At 46.7% G+C, this 24,491-nt stretch overlaps 1 protein-coding gene across 1 annotated transcript in view; it reads left to right on the top strand.

Annotated features, from left to right (window-relative positions):
- The first annotated feature begins 6,492 nt into the window (after nucleotides 1–6,492).
- Nucleotides 6,493–24,491, top strand: part of DNMT1 (DNA methyltransferase 1) — a 43,739-nt gene continuing 25,740 nt past the window's right edge. The window contains 10 exon segments of the mRNA XM_005910849.3: nucleotides 6,493–6,662; nucleotides 14,724–14,760; nucleotides 15,412–15,519; nucleotides 15,714–15,933; nucleotides 17,002–17,077; nucleotides 18,352–18,427; nucleotides 21,322–21,356; nucleotides 21,748–21,829; nucleotides 23,299–23,333; nucleotides 24,284–24,371. Of these exon segments, the coding sequence (XP_005910911.2) occupies nucleotides 6,583–6,662; nucleotides 14,724–14,760; nucleotides 15,412–15,519; nucleotides 15,714–15,933; nucleotides 17,002–17,077; nucleotides 18,352–18,427; nucleotides 21,322–21,356; nucleotides 21,748–21,829; nucleotides 23,299–23,333; nucleotides 24,284–24,371 (837 nt within the window). The 5' untranslated portion in view covers nucleotides 6,493–6,582.

Raw genomic sequence — 24,491 nt, 5'->3', positions numbered from 1 at the left:
CAAAGAGTCGGACATGACTGAGTGACTAAACAACAACAACAGCTCAGAAGTCCTGGACCTTCGCTTCCACCATGCTCTCTTGGCCGTAGAGACTGGCCCTGGTTCTTCTTAGAGAGGATTCCAGAAGGGCGTGAGTACTGAGAGGCAAGGAATGTTGGAGGGCCCTGTAGGAGGTGGGCTTCTTCAGTTCTTAGACAGGAAGGAGTGGGGAGCCTCTAGGATGTAGCTCAGCTGGGTGAACCAAGGGATGAGTAGCAAAAGCTGAAGTGGTTGGAGCTAGGCCTGAGGGGTTGGATTTATCCTAAGAGCCCTGAGAAGCCATTCAGGTGTCTTCAGTAGGATAAAGAGGAAGTGATAAGATCAGATCTAGATTTTTCAAAAATAATTTTATTTATTTTTGGCTGTGCGGGGTCTTCATCACTGTGTGGGCTTTTCTCTTGTTGTGGCGCCTGGGGGGGCTACTCTAGTTGGGGTGCACGGAGTTTGCACTGTGGTGGCTTCTATTGTTGTGGAGTATGAACTCTAGGACATGAAGGTTTCAGTAATTCTGATTCATGGGTGCAATAGTTGTGGTTCCTGGGCTCTAGAGCACAGGCTCAGTAGTTGTGGCACATGGGCTTAGTTGCTCCTTGGCATGTGAGATCTTCCTGGACCAGGGATCGAACACGTGTCTCCTGCATTGGCAGGCAGGTTCCTCACAGCTAAGCTACCAGGGAAGCCCTCAGATCTAGAAACTTCACATTTCCTTGTGGAAAGTAGGTGGTAGAAGGGTTGAAGGGCAGCCCAGGAAGGAGACTAGGAAGGTGTCCAGGAGAGCGGGGAGGAATGACTTGAGTTGGGGCACTGGCCCTGGAGGGGCAAATCAGCTAACTGACTCAGGGGCTGTTTGAAGGAAAACCTGGCCAGGCTTGGTGGCAAGTCTAAACAGAAAGCCCTCAGCCTGCTCAAAGGCCCTGCAGAGGAGCAGACGGGTCTGCCCAGCACTATTCACCATTGGTTTCCCAAGATCCGATTTCCAGTCACTTGAGCCTAGAGAGTTTGCGAGGCTCTGTCCTGGTGGTCTTCCTGCTGGGCCACCTGCTTGGGGCTGGGAGTGGCAAAGTGTCCCTGTGCAAGCCTTGAGTGCTGTTCCTGGAGCCTTTGCTGGGCTGGCATCAAGTAAGATCTCAGTGGCCGTGACTAATTCCCCAGCACGTGGCATGACTCAGCTTCGGCCTTCTGACTGACCATGGCTCAGGATATGTAGCCATCCCTCCACCAGCCCTGTGCTCTGGGCTGCTGAGACCTCAGTTGGGCTGGCCCCCAGGACTCTCCTGGCCTCTGGAGTGTGGCCCTCCAGCTGGGGGCAAGAATGTGGCCCAGGAACTGGGGAGGTGGGGCAAATCTTTTTTTAAAATTTTTTTGGTTACACTGGGTCTTTGTACACATGGGCTTTCTCGAGTGTGGAGAGTGGGGACTGCTCTTCATCATAGTGTGCGGGCTTCTCATTGTGGTGGCTTCTCTTGCTGCACAGCATGGGCTCTAGGCACAGGGGCTTCAGTAGTGAGCACACGGGCTCAGTAGTTGTGGCACATGGGCTTGGTTGCTCTGAGGCATGTGGAATCTTCCTGGAGCAGGGACTGAACCCACGTCCCCTGCATTGGCAGGCGGATTCCTATCCACTGCTGGGGAAAAATCTTCTGCAGGGAAGGAGTCTGGTAGCCCAGCCAGTCACTCTGGAAGCCATGTGTAGCCCTTTCCCCTGACCTTGGCCAACATTTCACTGGTCAGGTGAGTCGAGCGAAGCAGCTTCAGGGATTGTAGACAGAACCTGGGTTTGCAAATGATCTGATTTGGACCACAGTTTCTGAGTTTGTGAAATGGAAATCATAGTGTTGTGGGGGGGGGCAGGGGAGAAAACCACTCTATACCTACCAACATTTGCATCAGGTACCTCCCACGTGGTAGCCCCCATGTCCTATGTATTCAAAGGATATTTGGATTCCAACTGAGTGAGCCCTTGGAGAGTCAGCTGTGAATGAGGCAGACCACCATATCCTTGCCCTCTGGAGATCAGTCTTTTCTTAAAAAAAAAAATTGATTCAATTTCTTTGGGGCTGTTCTGGGTCTTCATTGCTGCATGTCGGCCTTCTCTAGCTGCAGCAAGCCAGGAGTACTCTCTAGTTGCAGTGCTCAGGCTTCTAGTTGCAGTGAATTCTCTTGTAGTGCTCAAGAATTCTCTCAGTGTGCTCTAGGGCATGTAGCCTTCAATAGTTGTGGTGCACTGGCTTAGTTTTCCCACAGCACTAGAATCTTCCCAGACCAGGGATCAAAATGGTGTCCCCTGCATTGGCAGATGGATTCTTAACCACTGGACCACAAGGGAAGTCCTGGAGCTCATGGTTTTTGCAGGGGTTGGCTTGCTAAGGCCCATGGGCTAAATCTGGCCCAGCAAGTTTTTGGAAATTAATGTAAATAAAGTTTTATTGGGATACAGGCATAGCTATTCATTTGTGTATTGTCTATGGCTATTTCTATGCTAGAAAGGCAGCGCTGAGTTGACTGAACATATGGCCTGCAGAACCTAAAATACTATCTGATTCGTCATAGTAAAGTTGTCAACCTTTGCTCTACTCTAGTGGAACAGAAAGACTACAACAGATGGAAATAAGAGTCAGTGACAGTGCTAAGTGCCACGAAGCCACAGGAAGATAGAACAGAGAGGTGGGGGTGACGGGCTGTTTCCAGATGAGTGGACAGGTCGGGGGATCCTGTGGGTAGCAGGAACCTTTGAGCTGTAGAGCTTCCAGAAGAGTAGCCTGGGCAGCATTGACATTGAAAGCAAAGGCCCTGGGGCACTGGCACTTGAGGGCTTGAAAGACTGAAAGTGGGTCAGCGAAGCTGGGGCTCATCGAGGGGGTTGGAAATGAGTTGCATCATGGCAGGATCTTGTGGTGGTAGTGGTGGTTTAGTCATAAAGTCGTGTCTGACTCTTGTGACCCCATGGACTGTAGCCCGCCAGGCTTCTCTGTCCATGGGATTTCCCAGGCAAGAATACTGGAGTGGGTTGACATTTCCTTTTCCAGGGCCTTGTAAAGGTAGTTAAATGCTTACATTTTATTTCAAGGGCAGTAGAAAGTTCTGTAAGATTCTAGAGGGAAAGAAAAGGGCATTAAAAGTGTTTGAAAATGCCCTCTGGATGCAGTGGGCTGAGAGATTGGGGAAGGGGCTGCTATTATAGTACAAGTGAGAGATGATGGCAGTCTGGGTTACACAGAAAGTCCTGTGTGTATTTCAGAGGAAGAAGCAACAAATTTCTCACCTCCAGCAGGTGAGGGGAGGAGAGGAATTAAGAGATGGTGCCTGGCTGGTTGCTTCTGAGCAACATGAACAGATCAGCTGGGCTGAAGGTGCAGCTTTGACACCAACTTGCTGGGTGAAAGTGAAAGTGTTAGTTGCTCAGCTGTGTCCAGCTCTTTGCAACCCATGGACTGCAGCCCACCAGGTTCCTCTGTCCATGGGATTTCCAGGCAAGAACACTGTATTGGGTTGCCATTTCCTTCTCCAGAGGATCTTCCCAACCCAGGGATTGAACCCTGCTCTCTTGCCTTGCAGGCAGATTCTTTACCATCTGAGCCACCAGGAACCTCGGCCAGTCTTTGTCTCTGAACCCTTGTCCCATATGTATAATTGGTCGAATTATCCCTTGGCAAAGGGATTACAAAGAGAATCTACCTGAGAGGGAGGTTCCAATAAGTGCAGCTGCTCTCCTGTGAGCTGAGGCCCTTGAACAGCAAGTCTGCTCATTTATCTCTTTCCCCTCCCTACCCCATCCCATGAGCGCCCCCTTTCCTAAGCTGGGTTAGGGACCCAGATGCTGGCTTTTGACAGGTCTACACATTCAGGCTTTGGAGTTAAAGACACCTGGATTGATAGTTCTTCCTGCTTACTGAGCCTGTGATCTTGGATAAGCCAGTCTCCTTTGTGACGAATCTCCTAGGCCATGGGAAATGGGGGAGGGAAGGGGTCTTGAAACCTCCCTTTATGGTGGTTAAGGACTGAGTGTGTGTTAATCACTCAGTTGTGTCTGACTCATTGAGACCCATGGACTGTAGTCCACCAGGCTTCTCTGTCCATGGGATTCTCCAGGCAAGAATACTGGAATGGGTAGCCATTCCCTTCTCCAGGGGATCTTCCTGACCCAGGGATCGAACCCAGGTCTCCTGCATTACAGGTGGATTCTTTACCATCTGAGCCACCAGGGAAGCCTGTAAAGGACTAAATAACTCCTAAAGATCCTGGTACAGTAAGTATGGAAGTGCTGATTAACTATTCAATTAATAGCTATTAGTTTTATTCCTAATATTTCAGTTCTCCTGGATCCTGCCCTGCAGTGGGTAACCCATGGCGACCAGAGGGTCTGAGGTCCACTTCTGGAAGCTCTCCACCAGTTGCTGGGGGAACTTAGTTTATGTGCATGTTTACAAATACGTTCACTTGTAAATTGCATGATACAAAAATGTAAATGTATACTGTAACCTGGAACTCCATTCTGATGCTTACGTTGTGGCGGATAAAGTACTTTAAAAAAAATGTAGTCCTATCCTATTGATGATTTATTTCTTTATTGGGATAAAAACCATAGCATTTATCATCTTAATTGTTTTTAAGCATACAGTACATTACTAACTATATGCACATTGTTCTGCAGCAGATCTCAGACTTTCATCTTGTGAAACTGAAACTCTATTCCTATTGAACAACTTTCCTTTTCCTCTTCCTCCCAGCCCCTGTCAACCACCACTGTTCTTTCTTTATGAGATGACTAAGTCAGATACCTCTAAGTGGAATCACACAGTGTGTCTTTTTGTGACTAGTTTATTTCACTTAGCATAATGACCTCAAGTTTCACCCAGGCTGTTGTAAAAGGGCAGGATTGCTTTTTTTTTTAAGGCTGAATTATCCATTTAATACATCCATAATGTATATGCCACATTTTCTTTATCCATTCATCTATCCTGTCCTTTGGGTTGCCTCCACCTCTTGGCTATTGAGAATACTGCCACTAAGAAGATGGGTGTGCAAATATCTCTGAGATCGTATTTCCTGTTCTTTTGAATATTTATCTAGAAATGGGGTTGCTGTTCGTATAATTCTTTTTTTTATATTATTTTTTTACTTTACAATATTGTATTGGTTTTGCCATACATCAACATGCATCTGCCATGGGTGTACACGTGTTCCCCATCCTGAACCCCCCTCCCACATCCCTCCCCATACCATCCCTCTGGGTCATCCCAGTGCACCTGTATAATTCTATTTTTAGTTTTTTGAGGAGCCTCCACACTTTTCTATAGCAGCTGCAGTATTCTAAATCCCCACTGACAGTGCAAGGGGGTTCTAATTTCCATGTTCTCACCAATACTTTTTGTTTTGATACTGGCCATCCTAAAGCATGTGAGGTGATCTCATTGTGGTTTTCATTTGCATTTCCCAGACTGGTCATATTGAACCTCTTTTCATATGCTTTTTGTCCATCTGTATCTACTTTATGAAACTTTCTATTTAAGTCCCCTGTTTTCTAATTGTCTTTGAGTTGTAGGAATTCTTTATATATTCTAGATAAGCCCTTATCAGATACATGGGTTGCCTACATTTTTCTCTCATTCTATTGGTTGCTTTTTCACTTTGATTCCTTTGCTTTTCATGAGTTCACTTTAATTTTCATGAGTTCACTTTAACATAGTCCCATTTGTCTATCTTAGTTTTTGTGACCTGTGGTTTTGGTGTCATTTTCAAGCCCAATGTTGTGAAGCTGCCCCCTCCCCCACCACACACACTTTCTTTTAGAAGTGCCGCAGTTTTAGGTTTAGGTCTTTAATCCATCTTTTGAGTTAACTTTTATATGTAATGTAAGGCAAGGTTCCAATTTCATCCTTTTGCAGGTAGATATTCGCATTCTGGGTATCTTCGGCGTGTAGATATATGGTTTCTCAGCACCATGTGTTGAAGAGACTATCCTTGCCCGAGTTCTGATGCTTCTTTAAGTACATAGGCTGTGGAAGTGGCCCAGGTCCCCCTACACTGTGAGATCCTTCGTGCGTCCTCAATACTTTCTGGACTAAGTTCTGTTAGTTCCTTTTCACAGATGAGGAAACTGAGGCTGGGTCCAAGTGGCCTGCCCTAGGTAGTTATAGTGAGCAAATATAGTGTAGGTGGGATTGGAAATGAGTGCTTGAACTTTAGAGCCCACGGGGTATAGTGCCCTGGGGATGTTCCTCGTTCTATGCCTAGCATGCGGGTAAAGAATGAATGAATGAATGTCTCAGGCAAGGCTCGCAGCAAATGGAGGAGCTTGGACAAATCCACTGCTCCGCGCAGGGGTGCTCTCCTCTGTCGCGCATGCGCGACCCCTGTGCGGAGCCAGTTCCACTGCCTCCGCCCACTCATGGTACATCCTCTCTCTGTGTGGTACGGCCCGACTTCCCCCACGCCTGGGCCGGGATGGTACGCGCCGCCTCCGCTCGCGGCCCCTCCCCGTCGGTTTCCGCGCGAAAAGCCAGGGTTGCCTGTGCTGCTGCCGCCTCTGCTGCACCTTCCAAGATGCCTGCCCGAACCGCCCCGGCGCGGGTGCCTGCGCTGGCCTCCCGGGCCTTCTCACTGCCTGACGATGTCCGCAGGCGGTAGGTGTCGCGGGGAACCTGGAACCTGGGTGGGTGGCACGGCGGTGGGGGTGGGGGTCATTTCCCCTCGGGGTAGCCCGTGGCCGCCGCTGACAGACGGGCGCGCATGCGTGGGCTGGCGCGGCGCGCGGCGGCAGTTGGCGCGGGCAGGGTGGCACTTCCGGTCGCGCGCGCCCCTGGCCGTTTGGCGCCAAAATGGGCCAATCCCACCCCCCCCCAGTTCCCTGGTGACTAGAAACTTGGGGTCTCTTCTGACCTCAAAGTAGAGCAAGCTTTGGGTTTTCCTTGGAGAGCCCCTTCCCGGAGCAGCCTCGGGCCCAGCTCCTGCCGCCAGCCTGGTCGCGCAGGAAGTGGGCAGCCTGCGGCCTCGGGATACCCCTCAGCCCGGGCACTTCGGCCTCCACTTCCGGTGCCCGGTCCACTCGAGGGGGTTGGGCTGGCCTGGTCCCCGAGGGTATTTGGGGGGATTCTCTCGGCGTCCCACGCCAAGCATCCCGATGGCAGCCTCCAGAGACAGATGCCGCCGCCGGTCGGGGCCCTGGCGCGGCCGGCTCAGGTTTGCGAGCCCTGTCTTCCTTGGGGGGCTCCCTCCATCACCTCATATGGCTAGGGTAGTAGCATTCTGGAAGGACCCCTTATCCTTCAGTGATAGGATAGGGCTGGGCAGCGTGAAAACTGAGTGGTTTCTTCCAGTAAATCTGAGCTGTGGGCATCAAGGAAGCCTTGCTAGGGAGAACTGGCTGGTTTCCTTGTGTATGTGTGCGTATGTATGTGCATGTGTGGGAAGGGGAGTGAGGGGGGCAGCAGCTAATACTGGGGATGCAGCTACAGCTACTCTGTGCACATGGATCTTCAGGCAAGCCCAGTGTGCACCCTAGGCTTCTTGCTGGTGAAGGGCATCAGTTTCACTCTTGGAAACTTGCAAACCTCACTTACAACAATGTGGGAACCAGCCCTGAATGCTTCCAACCAGATTTGTGAACCTGATTTTGCCATTTCCCTATTTCCCTTTGCTTCTTTCCTAAAGTTGTGCCAGACCAGTTCTGATTCGGGCTTTTGAAAGGTGGAGAGTAGGTGATAGCGGGTATTTGGATCCTCCTCCCAGGTGTCAGATCACTTCTTAGCCACAGTTAGAGGGTGATGTCCCTCGCTAAATAATCCCTATACATCTCCCCCAAGATAAAACATGACTTGAAGTGGAAATGGATTTATGAAAGTGCCTCACTTCATTTTAGACCCAGGACGGGGATATTGGGCTCAGCCTTCTTTACCTTGATGGTGAGAGTGCTACCTCCACTGAGCCATCCATGACCTTGGGCAAATTTCATAAACAAGTCGCGTCTGTGGACTTGGACAGTTAACATGGGCTTTAAACTGGTATTGGATTAAATGAGAATATGCCTGGCACATAAAGTCCCCGTGTCAGCATTCTTGACTAATCTAACTTGCTTTTTTTCAGTTCTAATTGTATAGAACACTTTACATGATCTCACTTAATCTTCAACTGTTCTCAAGAGTGGTTGCCCTAGGAATTAACTGTAAGGAAGCAAAGATTTCTGCTAAGATCTGCTTCTTGGCAAAACCTTTCCCTTCTGTGAGGGCTTTTATTGGGCCAGAGCAAGGCTTCTGTTTGGCTGAATTTGAATGTTCTTAGGTGAGTGTTACAATCCATCAATCCATCATTCACCGTAGGTTCCATATTACCTTGAACTAGAATTGCCTACTGTTAGGTATAGAGTCTGGTTTTAGGTTTTTGTTTTTTTTTTTCATTTTGGGTTATTTTTTGACTACACCTCATGGCATGTGGGATCCATCCCTGACCAGGGATCAAACCCATGCCCCCTGCGTTGGGAACATGGAATCTTAACCCCTGGACCACCAGGGAAGCCCAGTGTAGGCTTAGGTTTCTGCCTCAGACCATTGACATTGTCACCTTATGTGACCCTCTCAACAGCTTTTCTTAAATTTTGAATTTTAGCTTCTAAAATACAGGTGTAAACATGGCATTCAATATTCCCTTTAAAATGTTCCCTTATACCACCTTGTAAATGGAGATATAACTTTTTGATTCATGAAAATTAGGTACCTCATGTTATGGATTATACTAAATCTAGTAGAATAGGAACAAAATTTAGGCCTAGTCCTCACTGAGGAATTCTTGTCACTTACGCTAACTTGTGTTTATATGGCAGCTTCTTTTAAGACTCATACCATTACATTACCTATATGATGATACTAGAAAATGTTCTTAATGTTTAGGTATTTGTACATTTACTTACGGCTGCACCGGGTCTTTGTTGCTGTGCGTGGGCTTTCCCTAGTTGCAGCAAGCAGGGGCTACTCTTTGTTGTAGTGCGCAGGCTCCTCATTGTGGCTTTTCTTTCGAAGTACAGGCCCTAGGCGCGTGGGCTTCAGTATTTGCAGCACTCAGGCTCTACAGCACAGGTTTAGTGGTTGTGGCGCACGGGCTTAGTTGCCCTGCAGCGTGTAGAATCTTCCCAGACCAAGGATGGAGCCTGTGTCCTGCATTGGCAGGCAGATTCTTATCCACTGCGCCACCAGGCAAGTCCAGTGTTTGAGTTTTTAAAGTGTAACTAAGTGTAAAAACTAAGTTCAGGGCTTCCCAGGTGGTGCTCGTGGTAAAGAATCTGCCTGCTAATGCAGGAGACATAAGAGACATGGATTCAATCCCTGGATTGGGACGGTCCCCTGGAGAAGGAAATGGCAACCCACTCCAGTGTTCCTGCCTGGAGAATCCCATGGACAGAGAACCCTGGTGGGCTACAGTCGATGGGATCATAAAGAGTCGGACACGACTGAAGCAACTTAGCACGCACATGTCCTAAGTCTTCTAAAAATCAGGCCTTTCAGGACAAGCCACATTTTTCCACTTGATTTTTCTTACTCTCCAAGCCACCATCTTTTGTATAGAAAAAGCAGTAGTCTTCCCACTTGTCTTTCTGTTGCCATTTGGTCTTTTTTCTCTAAGTTTGAAACTTATCCTCTTAGGATATAAGTTGGAGTGGGAGGTTTCCTGCCCCATACGCATGTGATGACTTGAAGTCCAGGACTGCCATCCACTTGCCTGACTCATCCTGTGCCCTTCTTTTTCTTACAAGCCATTCAGGTTATCCTTTAGGTTTTTAGGGCCTGAGACCATGCAGAGCCACCAGTGTGAGGCTAGACTGCACCTGACTCCTTCCCCATGGTGGCTACTGTCCATTCATTCCCAGGACTGCTCAGAAAGACAGTCCCCTTTCCCTGCCATGAGAAGGGGTTAAATTCTGTCAGTATACCCCTCATGCTGCCTCTGCAGTCTGGAGTTGATGATCACTTGTCGTCCAAGCATGTTTGCCTCATTGGTTGCATCTGCAGCTTAGAATCCAGTAGACTCAGATTCTTGCTTGCTAGACTTTCACCTTCAGTGAAGCCTGAATTGACATACTAATACTAGACACCTCCTCACACAAATCTGACTCAGCCTTTGTAATTATGACAGCTTTCCTATCTGCTAACCACTCTGATTAGATTAGAGTGGATCTTCAAGTTCTTAACTAGTCTGTGGCTCCTGAATAGGTACAGAAGGCATAACTGACTTCTCTAGTTCTCCCCTGAAGTAGGATTCTAAACGTGCAGACTCCTGGGGTTCAAAGCCCAGCCTGCCACTTGCCAGGTATATGACCAAGTAGCCTAACTTCCTGATGCTTTATCTCTAAAATGGGACAGAGGTGCCCACCACACTAGGGCACTGTGAAGACTGAGCTGAAAGAGGTAAACGTGGCAGAGCAACACCTGCACAGAAACCTGCTTCCCTGCTTATTACATGGCAGCTGTATGTTTCACTTCCATTATGGGGGGTGGGGGGGTGGGGAACATACCTTATTAATGAATTACCAACTTGCAAACCTGATCCTAAGGCAGATACTAATATAGCAGCCCATGCCTGCTTATCATTCCAACTTTCCTATTTGCCTGGCTTCTTGTATACTCATCTGGACCTGTTCTTTTTGCTGCCACCTTAGCTTAGCTTTTGTGCCAGGTGCCCAGCCATTCCTCAGTTAAGATGGTTTTCTCTCCTTAATTCTTTGTATTCTTGACTTTGGTGATGCTGTTTACTACCTGGGAGCTTCTGTCCTGATCTCCCCCATATTTCTTTTCAATTCTCGGACCCTTATTTTCCTCCAGTCTTAGGGTTTCTGCCTTCGGCAGTTAACAGTACCAGCCAGAGATGCCTCTTTGGAGAGCCAGTTCTAATTTCTAGCTGTTAAATAGCCACGTAGATTCACTGGACTGTCTTTCACTCCTAAAATTCGTGGTCTGCTCCCTTCTTCCCTACCAAAAAGTTCTGCCTTTCTGGTACTGTATTAGTTTTTAACTGCTGTCATAACAAACTACTGCAGTCTTAGTAACTTAAATAAAACATATTTGTTATCCTCTGATTCTGTAGGTCAGAAATGTGGTGTGGGTTTCACTGGATTAAAATCAAAGCATCAGCAGGCTGCCTTCCTTCCTGGAGGCCCTAGGGGAGAACCCGTTTCTTACTCTCTCAGGTTGTCAGCAGAATTCAGTTCCTTGTGGTTGTAGGACTGAGGTCCTTCTTCTTTTGCTGGCTGTAGGGTGAAAGCCATTCCCAGTGCCTGGAGGCGACGTCATCTGTTGGCTCGTGGCCCCTTTCCTTCATCTTTTAAGCCCTCAAAGCGAGTTCTCACATCACGTCTTTTTGACCATTCTGTAGTCACATCACTTGAAATGCAGCTGGGAACTTTATCTGCTCCTAGGATTTAAATGATTTGATAAGACCCACCTGAGTCATCCAGAATACCCTCTCCATCTCAAGAGCTGTACTCTTAATCACATCTGCAAAGTCCCTTTTGCCATGTAAGGTAACATATTCACAGGTTCTGGGGAACTAGGGGAGAGGGTCCGTTATCCTTCCCTCCACAAATACTGTCTCCGGTACCACCCACCATGCAGCCAGTTACGGAAGGCACAATTAACAGAGCTTTGTAACTTCTCCAGGATGTTCTCAGCTCCTGCTGTGAAACCATATTACAGATCAGTGTTTCTAATTTAGGATGTCAAGAGTTAGCCACTCAGTCATGTCTGACTCTGTAATCCCATGCACTGTAGCCTGCCAGGCTCTATCCATCGGATTTTCCAGGCAACAGTACTGGAGTGGCTAGTCATTCCCTCCTCCAGAGGATCTTCCTGACCAGGGATCGAACCCAGGTCTCCTGCATTGGCAGGCAGATTCTTTACCGTCCAGCCACCAGGGAAGCCCAATTTAGGATGTTAGAGTGATTTAACACCTTATGGTGATTTAACACTTTATCTCTTTTAAACTAATACATATTGTATATTTCTGCCATCTTGACTTTGTTTATCCCCCACTAAAACATGACTGATTCTTGGGTTTTATCTCCCCCATGACTCTTCCAATGGTTTGTTAACTATGGAGAAAATCTGTGATATTTTAGCCTGACATTGCTGACCTCCTTGAGACAGGCACCCAGCTCCTCTCAGGATTTGCCTTTCTTCCCCTGTGTTGGCCTGACTCGTGTGAGTTTCTTGCCCTGCTGTGGCAGCTCCTCTGCCTAGTTCCCACTGAGCTCTCAGCTTCTCTGTGTCCCTCCTTCCTGTTGCCATTTATATCCTTTTTCTTCAGAAGCCTCAGACTTAAACTCTGTTGGCCTTCACAGTGGTCGACGTATATCTTTTTTGCCTTTCAAGAGCTGCTCTGATGGAAGCAGCTAGGAATGAGTCATGGGATCTTGGACCAGAAGGTAGCTAAGGTTATATATATATATATATGTGTGTGTGTGTGTGTGTGTGTGTGTGTGTATGTATGTGTGTATGTGTATGTAATGTTGCCATCTTCTGTGACTACTCGGTCCTTCATATCTGCTTCTCATCCTCCTGGCTGTGAACCTAGATGGGAGGTAGTGTCACCAGTTTTACTGGGATGGGGATAAACTCTCCAGTGATAGCCTGGGCACCAGGGGAGGCACACTGACCAGCCTTCCTCCTGCCCCACCTCTGGCTCCTCAGTGCCTGCCCTGGGCTCCTGCCTCCCACTCCAGGGCTGAGCAGGTTAAATCTAGTCTTCACAGGGCGAGACTTTTGAGATACCCCCAAGATCTGTTTCTCCCTGCCAAGCTAAATATCCCACTTCAATAGGAAAGACCTGCAGATCTGTCTCCTGCCCAGATATAGGCGTTGTCAGCGTTGGGCAAAGGGCCCCTTGATGGGCTTCCATCTGAGCGTTGTCCTTGATGCCTGAGGTGACCCGGTTGAGGTGGGAGCTGTGTCCTGCTAGGGTTTTGTGAGCACAGTGACTGAAGGTGGGTGGCTGTGGTGCTCCGGCAGCAGTGTGTGCACCTCTGGCTCTGAGCAACATGATCTGCAGTCGTCCTCAACTAAGGCTCTCCCAGGACCTGAGTTGCTTTGGGGGTAGAATGACTTTTGCCTGGAAGGGACTCCACATGCTTCTGGAAAGCCTGACTCTGAATCTTGAGTCCAGATTACACAACGCATGTGATACACAGCATATTAACCACTCTGTCGGTAGGCTGCTATCTTTTTTTTTTTTTGGCTGTGCTCCGTGGCATTGTGGGTTCTCAGTTCTCTGGCCAGGGATCAAACCCATGCCCCCTGCAGTGGAAGCATGATTGTCTTAGCTGCTGGCCCACCAGGAAGCCCCTGCTCAGTCTCTTCTATAGCCAGACCTCTGCTGAGCATCCAGCGCCAGCCAGGAAGCCCCTGCCTGGCAGTGCGTACATCTCAGCACTCAGCTTGTTGCCTGAAACAGGGTCTGGCGCAGAGGAGGCACCCACAGATGATGTTTGCAGCTAGAAGCAGGATCCCCACCCACTCGGAGTAGCCACTGTCTGTCACTAGTCCAGCAGAGCCTGTCACTCACATTCCTGTCTGTGCTGCTTACATCTGCCCTCCCTCTTCGAAGGTCAGTCTGGGAGAGCTCTATTCCTGCCCTTTAGGTTGGTGGTAACCGAGTACCTTGCCTGGGTGCCCAAAGGGAGGACCCACACATGGTGGAGGCCCAGTCCTTCCCTGCCCAGGGCAACCCCCCTCTGCTGACGGACGCTGGCTTAGCTGGTTGGACCTGTTCTCACTCCGCTGCCCACAGGAACACTGCCCAAGCCAGGAACAACAGCCTCTCCATTTCCTCTGTGTCTTTTGCTTCTTGTTCCTTTATTCTCTTTGCTCCCTTCCCCCGAAAAGAGGCAAGACATTCATCTTAGTAATCAAGTCAGACCATGATTTTTCCAGCGAAACTCATGACAGTTCTGCACACCTGAATGACTAGGTAGAAACGTTCACAAGGATGAGCTCTTGGGTGAGGCGCCAGCCAGCTTCTCTGACTTCCTCTCTCTTCCTTGTGTGTGGGGCACCCTGTGCTGCCCCAGGTGACCCCGACTTCCATTTCCTACTCATCAGAGTGCTGCCACTCCCACTGTCCCCATCCTGGCCTTTGGGGGTGTTAGCTGACTGTTTCCGCAGCCTCCTGTTGCCCTGGTTCACTCTTTCTAACCTCTGTATGCCCTTCTATGGACTCTTGGTCAGGTTCAACTGGAGGAAGACCACCTGTTGGTCACTTAACTTGGGAAGGACCCCAACTATGCTTCCACTTTCCCAGTGCCTTTTTTTTTTTTTAAATCTTAATTTTTGACTGCACTGTTCAACATGTTGGATCTTAGTTCCCGACCAGGGGTCAAACCTGTGCCCCCTGCATTGGGAGTGCAGGCTCTTAACCACTGGACCGCCAGTGTCTTTAAAATAACATTGTCATAGAGTGCCTGTATTATCCCTTTCCACTATCAGAAAAACACCCCCCAAAAAGGGAACCTCACTTAGATTGCAAATGACTTCTTAATGTGTATGTAGGCACTTGCAGTGGGGCATTCTACACATTGAGCAGGGGGAACCATTGTATTTTCTAATATCCGTGTTGAAGTTATTTCCAAAGTTCTTTAAACTGTGGTATTATAGATGAACAGTGTTGCTTAACAAGCGTTTTCTTTCTTCCCTTTTTTCTTCCCCCAGGCTCAAAGATTTGGAAAGAGATAGTTTGACAGAAAAGGTAAGGTCATCTCCACCTTAACAAAATCTATTATCAGATGTGACTGTCTGATAGACTATGTAGCTCAAAGTGGAATTGGCTCTCTTTTCCTTAAACTCTTAAGGATAACTTGGATGTTTTTGTCTAATGTGCTATATTAATAGGCTGTTATCAGTTAGCTTTTGGTAACTCATCAAGTTTCCCAATCTAGGTTCCCTATCAGCAAGTCTAGGTTATAACTTGCCCTGGTCATACTGTTTTTTTCAGAATCAGTTTTGTTCTACTATACCATTATGTGTCTGTTTCACTTCCTAATCTTCCCATTTTTCACCACCCTGTAGATGGTGTGATATGATCTTTTTTTTTTTTTTAAATATTTATTTGGCTGCACCAGGTCTTAGCTGTGGCACATGAAATCTAGTTCCCTGGCCAGGGATCGAACTTGGGTCCCCTGCATTGGGAGTGTGGAGTCTTAGCCACTGGACCACTAGGGAAGTCCCTCTTAAAAAAATAAAAATAATAAGTAATATGATCTTAATGGAACTATCACGAACATGTCTTGACTCAGCGTTGCCTGCCTTTCAGTCATTGTTACGTGGCCAGGCAGTGTAAGTGTGCCTTAGTGCGTTGTTTCAGAGTGTGGGGACTTCTAAACATATATCCTTCCCTTAGGAATGTGTGAAGGAGAAACTGAATCTCTTGCACGAATTTCTGCGGACAGAAATAAAGAATCAGTTATGTGATTTGGAAACCAAATTGCATAAAGAAGAATTATCTGAGGTAAGTCTTCAGGGTCCTGGCGTCTGGAAGACTTGGCCTCCCGGGTAACTGGTCTGTGACCAGGGAGGCTGAATAATCCCAACTCCCCATGTCACCTGATAGTTATACAAAGGGAACACATGTGTTTCCTTATTATTCTCTCATTGCCACTTGTTTACATTCACTGCTACTCAAATTATCCTTTCCTGCTGTAGGAGGGCTACCTGGCTAAAGTCAAATCCCTTTTAAATAAAGATTTGTCCTTGGAGAACGGAGCTCATGCTTTCAGTCGGGAAGCGAATGGATGTCTAGAGAACGGGAGCCAGACAAGTGGTGAGGATTGCAGAGTGGTAATGGCAGAGAAAGGCAAGCCCCCCAAACCTGTCTCCAGACTTTACACGCCCAGGAGAAGCAAGTCTGATGGAGAAACAAAGTGTAAGAGCATTCGACTCATTTGACCTTGTTGGAGTATGGTATCACCAAAGGGGAGGACAATTAGACTTGGCGCCATAGGTTCATCCCACCCGCTCCCCTGGGCATCACTTCTTTCTTGTGTATCCATCTGCTGCTAGGTCACGTCAGTCGTGTCCGACTCTGTGTGACCCCATAGATGGCAGCCCACCAGGCTCCCCCGTCCCTGGGATTCTCCAGGCAAGAACACTGGAGTGGGTTGCCATTTCCTTCTCCAATGCATGCAAGTAAAAAGTGAAAGTGAAGTTGCTCAGTCGTGTCCAACTCTCAGCGACTCCATGGACTGAAGCCTACCAGGCTCCTCCATCCATGGGATTTTCCAGACAAGAGTACTGGAGTGGGGTGCCATTGCCTTCTCCTGTGTATCCATATATGTATATATTTTTGGCCGCGCTACTCGGCTTGTGGGATCATAGTTCCCTGACCAGGGATCATACCTGGGCCCATGGCAGTGCAAGTGCCCAGTCTTAACCACTGGACCGCCAGGGAATTCCCCCTTGTGTATACTTCTAACTAGCTTCGATGTAGACTAGAAATTTTTGTCTTTGACCAAGTTTGAGAGCATTAGATCTCCAAACATCATTGAATTTGAGGTATAAAGTAACAGGATCTACTGATACTTAGAACTAAGTTATATGCCTGTTTAAGCTAAACATTTATTCTTAGACTCCTTCCCCGTTTGTAGTCAGAGTAACTCTTCTGAAATTTTTAAAAGAATAAGAGCATGGGACTTGAGCTCAGGTCAGGCTCTTGACCACTTCACCTTCTGATGATGGAAGCAAAGGTTCTGTTTCCTTGTCTGTGTCAGGGTTGGGCCCGTCATATAAGAGGTTGTGTTAAAATGGTTCAGCAAACTGGCAGGTGCTAATTTGGTGAGTTTTATCAAGATGGTGGTTGCTGAAAATAAGAAGAGGAGGATTCTTAATCCTCAGAAGCTGGTCTCTGCAGCAGCCTGGTAATTCTGAAGAACTGTACCTTTGCTGTGAACTTTTTTATTCTTAGTGACTTTTTTGTTTCTTTTTCTTTAAACAGCTGAAGTCTCTTCTAGCCCCAGGATTACAAGGAAGACTACCAGGCAGACCACCATCACATCTCATTTCACACGGGGGTCAGTATATAATGAATGGACAAGCCCCTTTTTTAGGGGCCAACTGTTTTTGGTAAACCACGTATAGAATTAGTAGGATGTAATTTAGTGATTCTGACTTCCACATTGCCTGGGTTTCACTTTGGTATTTTGCTATCAGACACTCATGAACAGCATTTCTGAAGACCTCATCCATTTTTCCTGTTAACGTTGTTCAGTTGCTAAGTCCTGTCCGACTCTTTGTGACCCCATGGAGTGCTACACAGCAGGCTTCCCTGTTCTTCACTGTCTCCCAGAGTGTATTCAAACTCATGACAGTCGAGTTGGTGATGCCCTCCAACTATCTCATTCTCTCGCCCCCTTCTACTCCTGCCCTTAGTCTTTCTGGGAAGCTTCAAATATGCATACACAAAATCACCAAGAGTAGTAAAATGAACCCCTTGTATATGGCCCAGTGACAGCAGTTAACAGCTCCTGGTGATCGTTTCATCCTCAGCCCCATGTGCTCCAATGATCTATTCCAAATGAATTACACCTCCATACATACCACACCCCCCACTTGGGTTACTTTGAAACAAGTCAGACATGTCATCTTATCTATAAATACTGTATTTCTAGATGACAGGGTCTTCCTCTGACAAGTTTTAATTCATGTTTTGCTATAGTTGCTAACATTTAGGAAACAGTCTTTTTAAGAAGACAAAACAGAACTATAATTTCATGCCTCATAAAGTATAATAGCTCCTGACTACCAGGTATACAGCAGTGTTCATACTTCCGCGTATGTTAACAGAGTTTGGTTGACTTCTTCCTTAATCCTTTTAAGATTCCTTATTTTCTTGCCATTTATTTAAAGAAACTTGGTTTTGTTTTAGCTTCCGGATCACCATCATTAGTGGTGGTTAATGTGTTCACTTGTCTCTGGTTTTCTATAAACTGGTAGCTAGGTCTAGAGGCTTGTTCAGATTCCAGTTTTATTTTCTGAAACTTCATTAACAAACTGGGGCTGTCCATCAGAAGCATGTCACGTCTTTTTGGTGATGATAGCAGCTGTTGATCAAAGTCTAGATCCATGATTTTATAAGGTTTGCAAAATGGTAGTATTCTAAACCTGTCATTTGAAGATATGTTGAACTTTAACATCCTGACAATGAGGGCGTCTCCTTGGAGGGAAGGGGGAGTCCATGCCCTGAATCTTCCCATACAGAGGGAGGAATGTATCAGTAAGTTGCTTCATGCCCACTGGAGGTCTAGGGTTGGGCTGAGCTAACAGTTGGCTTTACTGTGTGTGACAGCCCTGCCAAACGAAAACCTGAGGAAGAACCTGAAAAAGTGAAGTCAGACGATTCTGTTGATGAAGAAAAAGACCAGGTGGGGCTCGCGTTTAAGTTTCTTAACTCTGCCTTATTTTGGTACGTTTTCCGTTAACTGTGAATTTACGCTTGGTCTGTCTATGGACCAGAAGTGACTGAGAAGGTGTTAGAACGTATCCCTGGACCCCGGGCAGTGCAAAGTGTATCATGATGAGACCCGAGGGCTTAGCAGGCCCATAGCTTGAGTCTGCTCTCTCCTGTCTACTTTCCTGCCTCTCCACCTGGCAAGATGAGATGTTCAGACCAGCAGAGGTGGTGTGTTTAAAGCATTTGCTTCTGACATCAGATAAGCTCCTTTCCCACATCTAATTTTTCAATAAGAGCAGAATTGTCATGTTATTATGTGCATTGTAATAATGCTGCTTAGACTTTTTAGGTTGGAAAACTGGTGGCTTGCCAAAGGCCTCTGGGAAAGACAATGCCTCTGGCGCTGTCCCATGTGGCTTAAGGGGCAAATCTAGGTAATACCAGCTGGCCACATGCTGTCTATTTCAGTTCTGCCACAGGATTGGCTGTGTAATTTGGAAAGTCTGTAGGCTTTCGGGTGGGTAGTAAATGCCTGTTACCTGCTGAAGATGAATATCTGTGGTTTGTTCTAAGGCTGGATGTCTCAGCCAAGGCTTTGACTTTTGGGGGCAAATAAACCTTTGCTGTAGGGGTCAGTCCTGTACATCGTAGAGTGTTTAGCAAGGTCACGACCCCTACTCGCTAGATGCCAGTAACATTCCTTCTGTCTCCCATTTGTGACAACCAAAATCACTTTCGGTTTCTCCCAGAGGTCTCAGAGGGGCAAAATTGCCCTAGGTGAGAAGCATTGAGCCCGGTATCGCTGAGGTAGACTTGATAAGACACGCTCATTCTTCTGTCTTATTCTTGAGAATTATATGCGACTGTTCATGACCCTTATTCAGGTGTCTATAGTTAGGTTTAGCCAGAGTACCCACTCACGGTGGGAAACCGAGATGGGGAAACGTCTTGTCTAAGCCGTGTGGCCAAGTCCCTTGCCCCCTAGGAGAACATGTCATGGGCAAGCTGGCTCTTGTAATATTGATAAGACTTTAAAAAAAAAACACAAACACATGTACCAGTTTGAGTTGTTTTTTTCCCCCTTCTAACATCTTGGAGGGCTTACATAGCCTTTTCTTTTTGCTTTTAAAGAAATTAACCAGGGCGTTCTTTCCCAAGTAGGAAGCTGTTTCACTGGTGGTGTGTGTGAGGCCTTGTGAACTTCGAGGATGAACCCCTGTAGGAATAGGGTTTATTCCAACATGCTAGAGTCCTAGTGCACCAAACCAGTGATATCAGATGGTATTGGTTGAATAAGTCAAATAAGGTCAAAACCTTATACTTCAGCCAGTTTAAAGTGTCTTTTTTTTTTTAAATTTATTTGTTTATTTGGCTGCATTGGGTCTTAGTTGTGGCCCGCGGGCTTAGTTGCTTCACGGTGTATAGGATCTTAGTTTCCTGACCAAGGATTGAACCCTGCGTTAAAAGGCGGATTCTTTACTGCTGGACCACCAGGGAAGTCCCCCAGTTTAAAGTTTTGCGATCTTACTATGTGTTTTTTTTTTAAACAAGTATTACCTACACTTGATAAAACAGTACAAACAGCTATTGGGTACAAAGGAGTGGTACTCCCACCCTTCTGTCCATCCCTCTCCCACCCCTCCCTCCTGTCTGTCCTTCTAGAGGCGAGCATTTCTCAGTCTCTAATATATTGTTTTGGATTGTATGTCTATACATAGTACTGTATTATATTAATATATAACCTGTATTAGGGTTCTTCAGAGAAATAGAGTCAATGATATCTGTATATATGAGATTTACTTTAAGCAGCTGATTCACACAATGTCAGACTGGCAGGTCCAAAATATGCATGATGGGCCAATAGGCTGCAGACGCAGGGAAGTGTTGATGTTGTAGCTCAAGTCTGAAAGCAATTTGCAGTCAGAATTTTATATATAATACACACACACACAGACTAATTCCATATAATATATTATGGAGGGGTTCTGTGTAATTTACCCAACTTTCTCCAGTGGTAACATCTCAACTATAATACAACCGTAAAACCAGGGAATGGACATTGGTATAATCTACAGACTTTGTTCACTCTGCATGCATAGCCAGATGTATGTGTGTGTGGATTCTTGTAATCTCCACCTCAAACAAGATATCTGCTTCGTCACCACAATATTTTTATCCTGTTTAAATACATAACTGCAGATATCCTAGAAATGGCAAGTCTTGTGAACTTAGGGAAGCAGTGTCCTGGCTGTTCATCGAAGAGCTGGTGTCCAGTTTAGGTTGTCATCATCACTTCCTGATGGGAATCCCAAATTACTGGGTTGATTTTTTTTGCTAACATTAACAAATCCCTGACATGAGGTGGATCTTTGACTTCATGTAGCATCACTAGACAACCTCTAGTTGTGCGGACGTGTGCTGGGTCAACTCCTGGGCCTCTCCTTTGTTTTGAGGCTGATGGGACCTCAACACCAGAGTGACAGTTGCCCACATCTTCCCCAAACCCAGATTACCCCCAACCCCTGTTTATAACCATGCATGCATGCTTGCTAAGTTGCTTCAAATGTGTCCGACTCTTTGTGACCCTCTGGACCGTAGCCCTCCAGGCTCCTCTGTCCATGGAATTCTCCAGGCAAGAATACTGGAGTAGGTTGCCATGCCCTCCTGCAGGAGATTTTCCTGACCCAGGGATCGAACCCATATCTCTTGTCTCCTGCATTGGCAGGCAAGTTCTTTACCACTAGCAACACCTGGGAAGCCTGTATTTAACCATATCAAATGTATTTACTTAACACTTTGATTCGTGCTTTTGGTTTTGATCCTCTTTTGAAATAAATATTCTTCTCGTCCCTTCTGTCCACATAGGAGGAAAAGAGACGTCGAGTTACATCCAGAGAACGGTAAGAGTTTATACCTTTTTGTTCTGTGTAATTTGTAATCTCGACTACTGAAATTACTTTTCTGAAATGTTTTAAAAGGAAGAACTAGCGAGTTGCCAGGGTGATCATAGATAGCTTAAGGACGCTGAGTTTGCAGCCAGATTAACCTTGTGATCCAGGTTGAATTCTCTTGCAAAGAGTGAATTGGGGTGGGGGGCAACTGGCAGTTACCAGAAGTAGATCTAAAGGTTGTATTGAATATTAAATGTTAACGTAATATGTACTTTTCAGGGCTACTGAGATGAAGATTGGCTTTTGCTGGTCGGGGGGAGGAAGGAAGCCCTTTTGAAAGCTGCTTCCAGGGGAGGAGTCTCTGAAAGTCATCCTTAGGGTGTGTTATCTTGCTTGATAGAGTTGCTGGGCTGCTCCCTGCAGAAGAACCAGGAAGAGTAAGACCAGGAACACACATGGAAGAAGAAGGAAGAGATGATAAAGTAAAGCCTGGTCACCTCCGTGCTTGTCACTTCCACCTGAATCAGAGTCCCCATTGGTTCTAGGCAGAGGGATCAGGGCGTGGAGAGCATGTAGGAACAGAATGACTTTCACTAATGATCACAATGACCTTGACTTTAGCAAAAATGCTCTTCAAACTCCTCTTTCTGCTGCTTCTCTATGTGGAAGGTGTGTTTATGTGGTTCTGGTGACAGTAAACCACTGATAGGCCTAGAAGTCACCTGGACCTCTGCTGCTTGATCAGTTAGTCACACAGCTTAAGCCTCTCCCCTCTCCTGCACATCTTGGTTGCTCATGAGGTCTTGGTGGAGATCTCACTTTCAGACACACAGGTGCTAAAGTGCTATAGCATCATCCAGGGTTAAAGCTGCATTCTTAACTGAGATCAGACCAGTTCTTTCCCCAGACTTGTGGCTCCTTTGTAAAATCAGGGTGGGCTTAAGGTTCTGTGAAATACAAATGTACCACTGAATCCCACCCCAGGAGCTTGGGCGGGTAGAAGAAGGAATTGGGGATCTGAAAGTGGGAGCTTTACCATGAGCGCTGCCCCATACGGTAAAAGGCTGACATTGGTCGGTCCCAGGTGGTGGAACAGTCTCAGATCCCCAAAAGTTTTATGACCACACTGATGAGAATTTTCTTAGCAACTCCCATGGGTAGTGTGTGCCCGTGAGAGCCTGTTAAAAAATGGGTGTCTGTTATTTTGTCCTAATGGGGAATCAACCAAGATGCATGATAATTCTTGAACTATTTGGTACTTGAAGCTAGCCTTTAATTGATCACTTCCCTACCCTGATCCTAGTTAAAGTTAGCAGCAGTTACAGTTGGGACATGGTTAAATCGTTTGAGAACAAGTGGTTCCAGTAGACTGGCTCAAATCCTCCAAAGAAGGATTTAGGGCTGATTGAAATCCCTTGTCTATGGCCAGATTCCTGGGATCCCCTCTTGCAGTAGCAGAGTCTGCCATGTGTTTTTTCTGTTTACATCACCAACCTTTGATCTCCTCACAAAGTGTGAGGGGTTCCTGAGGCTGAATTTTGGAGAGGTGCATTTAGCTCTCTAAATTCAGACTCAAAATGATTTGTTGTCCATGTTTGAAATGGAGCTCTTATTCCGATTGGTCATACTACTTCATTCCTTTATTTAGATTCTCATTTGATAAAGTTATCAAGGAGATTGTCAACACTTAATCCTGACAAGTGACAGTAATTTTGCCCGCAAATCCATCTTAAACAGCAGAATCTAAGAGTTCTTTAACTTCTTGCCTACCTACCCCACCAAAAAAAATGTGCTATCTGAATAGAAGAGACTCCTTCTTACCAGCTAGACTATAGGATCAGTTTAGGTATTTTATTTCCATAAAGCTCTTTAATAGAAATATTAGAATCAAACGGGGGGAAATTAACTAGTCTTTTTTTTTTTTTTTTGCCTCCCCGTCCCATCCACTTAGGAAGAAAAGAGACTCAGAAGTCAGACCAAAGAACCGTAAGTACAGTTAACATGCCTTTTGTACTTTGTGAAATTTACTTCCAAAAGTAAGTGTTCTCGTAAAAATTATGGATTGGACAGGGCATTAAGGTCATACGTGTAATGTGTGGGTAACTTCTGTTCTTGGAAGGTCAGGCAACCACAGTGTAGGCTGAGGTCAACTGAGATTTACCTGACCTTGACCGCTGGCCTGTCCTTAGTGGTCTGTCCTTACTGCTGTTCATACAGGAAGCAGTTTGTTAGGTGGTGGTTAAAGAGCGTTGAGCAGCTCTGTCTCTTGCCTGTAGCTGTGAAGATGCTATGTGACAAATTGCCCCAGAGCTCAGCGGCTCAGGACAGTAGGCACTTTTTGAGCTTATATGTTTGCGGCTCAGTGGCCATTGACTGATCTTGGCCAGGCAGACCCGCTTCAGCCCTAGGACTAGTCCAGCTGGGGCGTGCGCTCAGCAGTGGCAGTGTGTGAGGGCGGCAGTGAAAAGCAGCCTCTGACATGCAATGGACTGAAGCAGGTATTGACTGGGCCTGAGTCTGGGGTGGGCAGAACTCCTGAACCAAGTGCCTGGGCCCTGGTGGAAGGAGGGGAAGACTTCTCAGATGTCACCTCAGCCCACTAGCAAACCTGCACAGGAATCTTCCACAGGCAGGATTCCCATCAGGTTATCAGGGATCAGGGGAGCCCTTTTGTCTCTTGTTTTTAAACTGTGGCATGTCTCAGCAACACATGAAGTGTTGGTGGCACTTCTGAGATCATAAGTTCTGAAGTACCAAAGCCCTCTTGGGTTTCTTGCAATGAAAACTTACCCTTCAGATGAGAAAAATCACCCTTCAGATGAGAAAAATCATCCATGCTCTCTAACTTGGGGGAGGGAACCGTGTAAACCCTCACTGTGGCTTCTTGAAACGGTGATGGGCTCCCTTAGCTGACTGTGTGTTTTTTTCTGTGACAGGACACCTAAACACAAAGCTAAGGAGGAGCCAGACAGAGATGTGAGGCCTGGAGGAGCTCAGGCTGAAATGAATGAAGGAGAAGACAAAGTAAATACTGACTCATATCACTTATCTCTAACCGATCCTTGTGTTCCCAGTTGGTTGGGAGAAATGGCATGGGTTAGGGCTGTGCGTTGAGATCCAGCCCTACCTGCCCTGGGGTGGTTT

Source organism: Bos mutus, chromosome 7, assembly GCF_027580195.1.
Source record: "Bos mutus isolate GX-2022 chromosome 7, NWIPB_WYAK_1.1, whole genome shotgun sequence".
Taxonomy (NCBI): Eukaryota; Metazoa; Chordata; class Mammalia; order Artiodactyla; family Bovidae; genus Bos; species Bos mutus.
The sequence above is the reverse complement of the archived record's forward strand: the minus strand, read 5'-3'. Positions and strand labels throughout refer to the sequence as shown.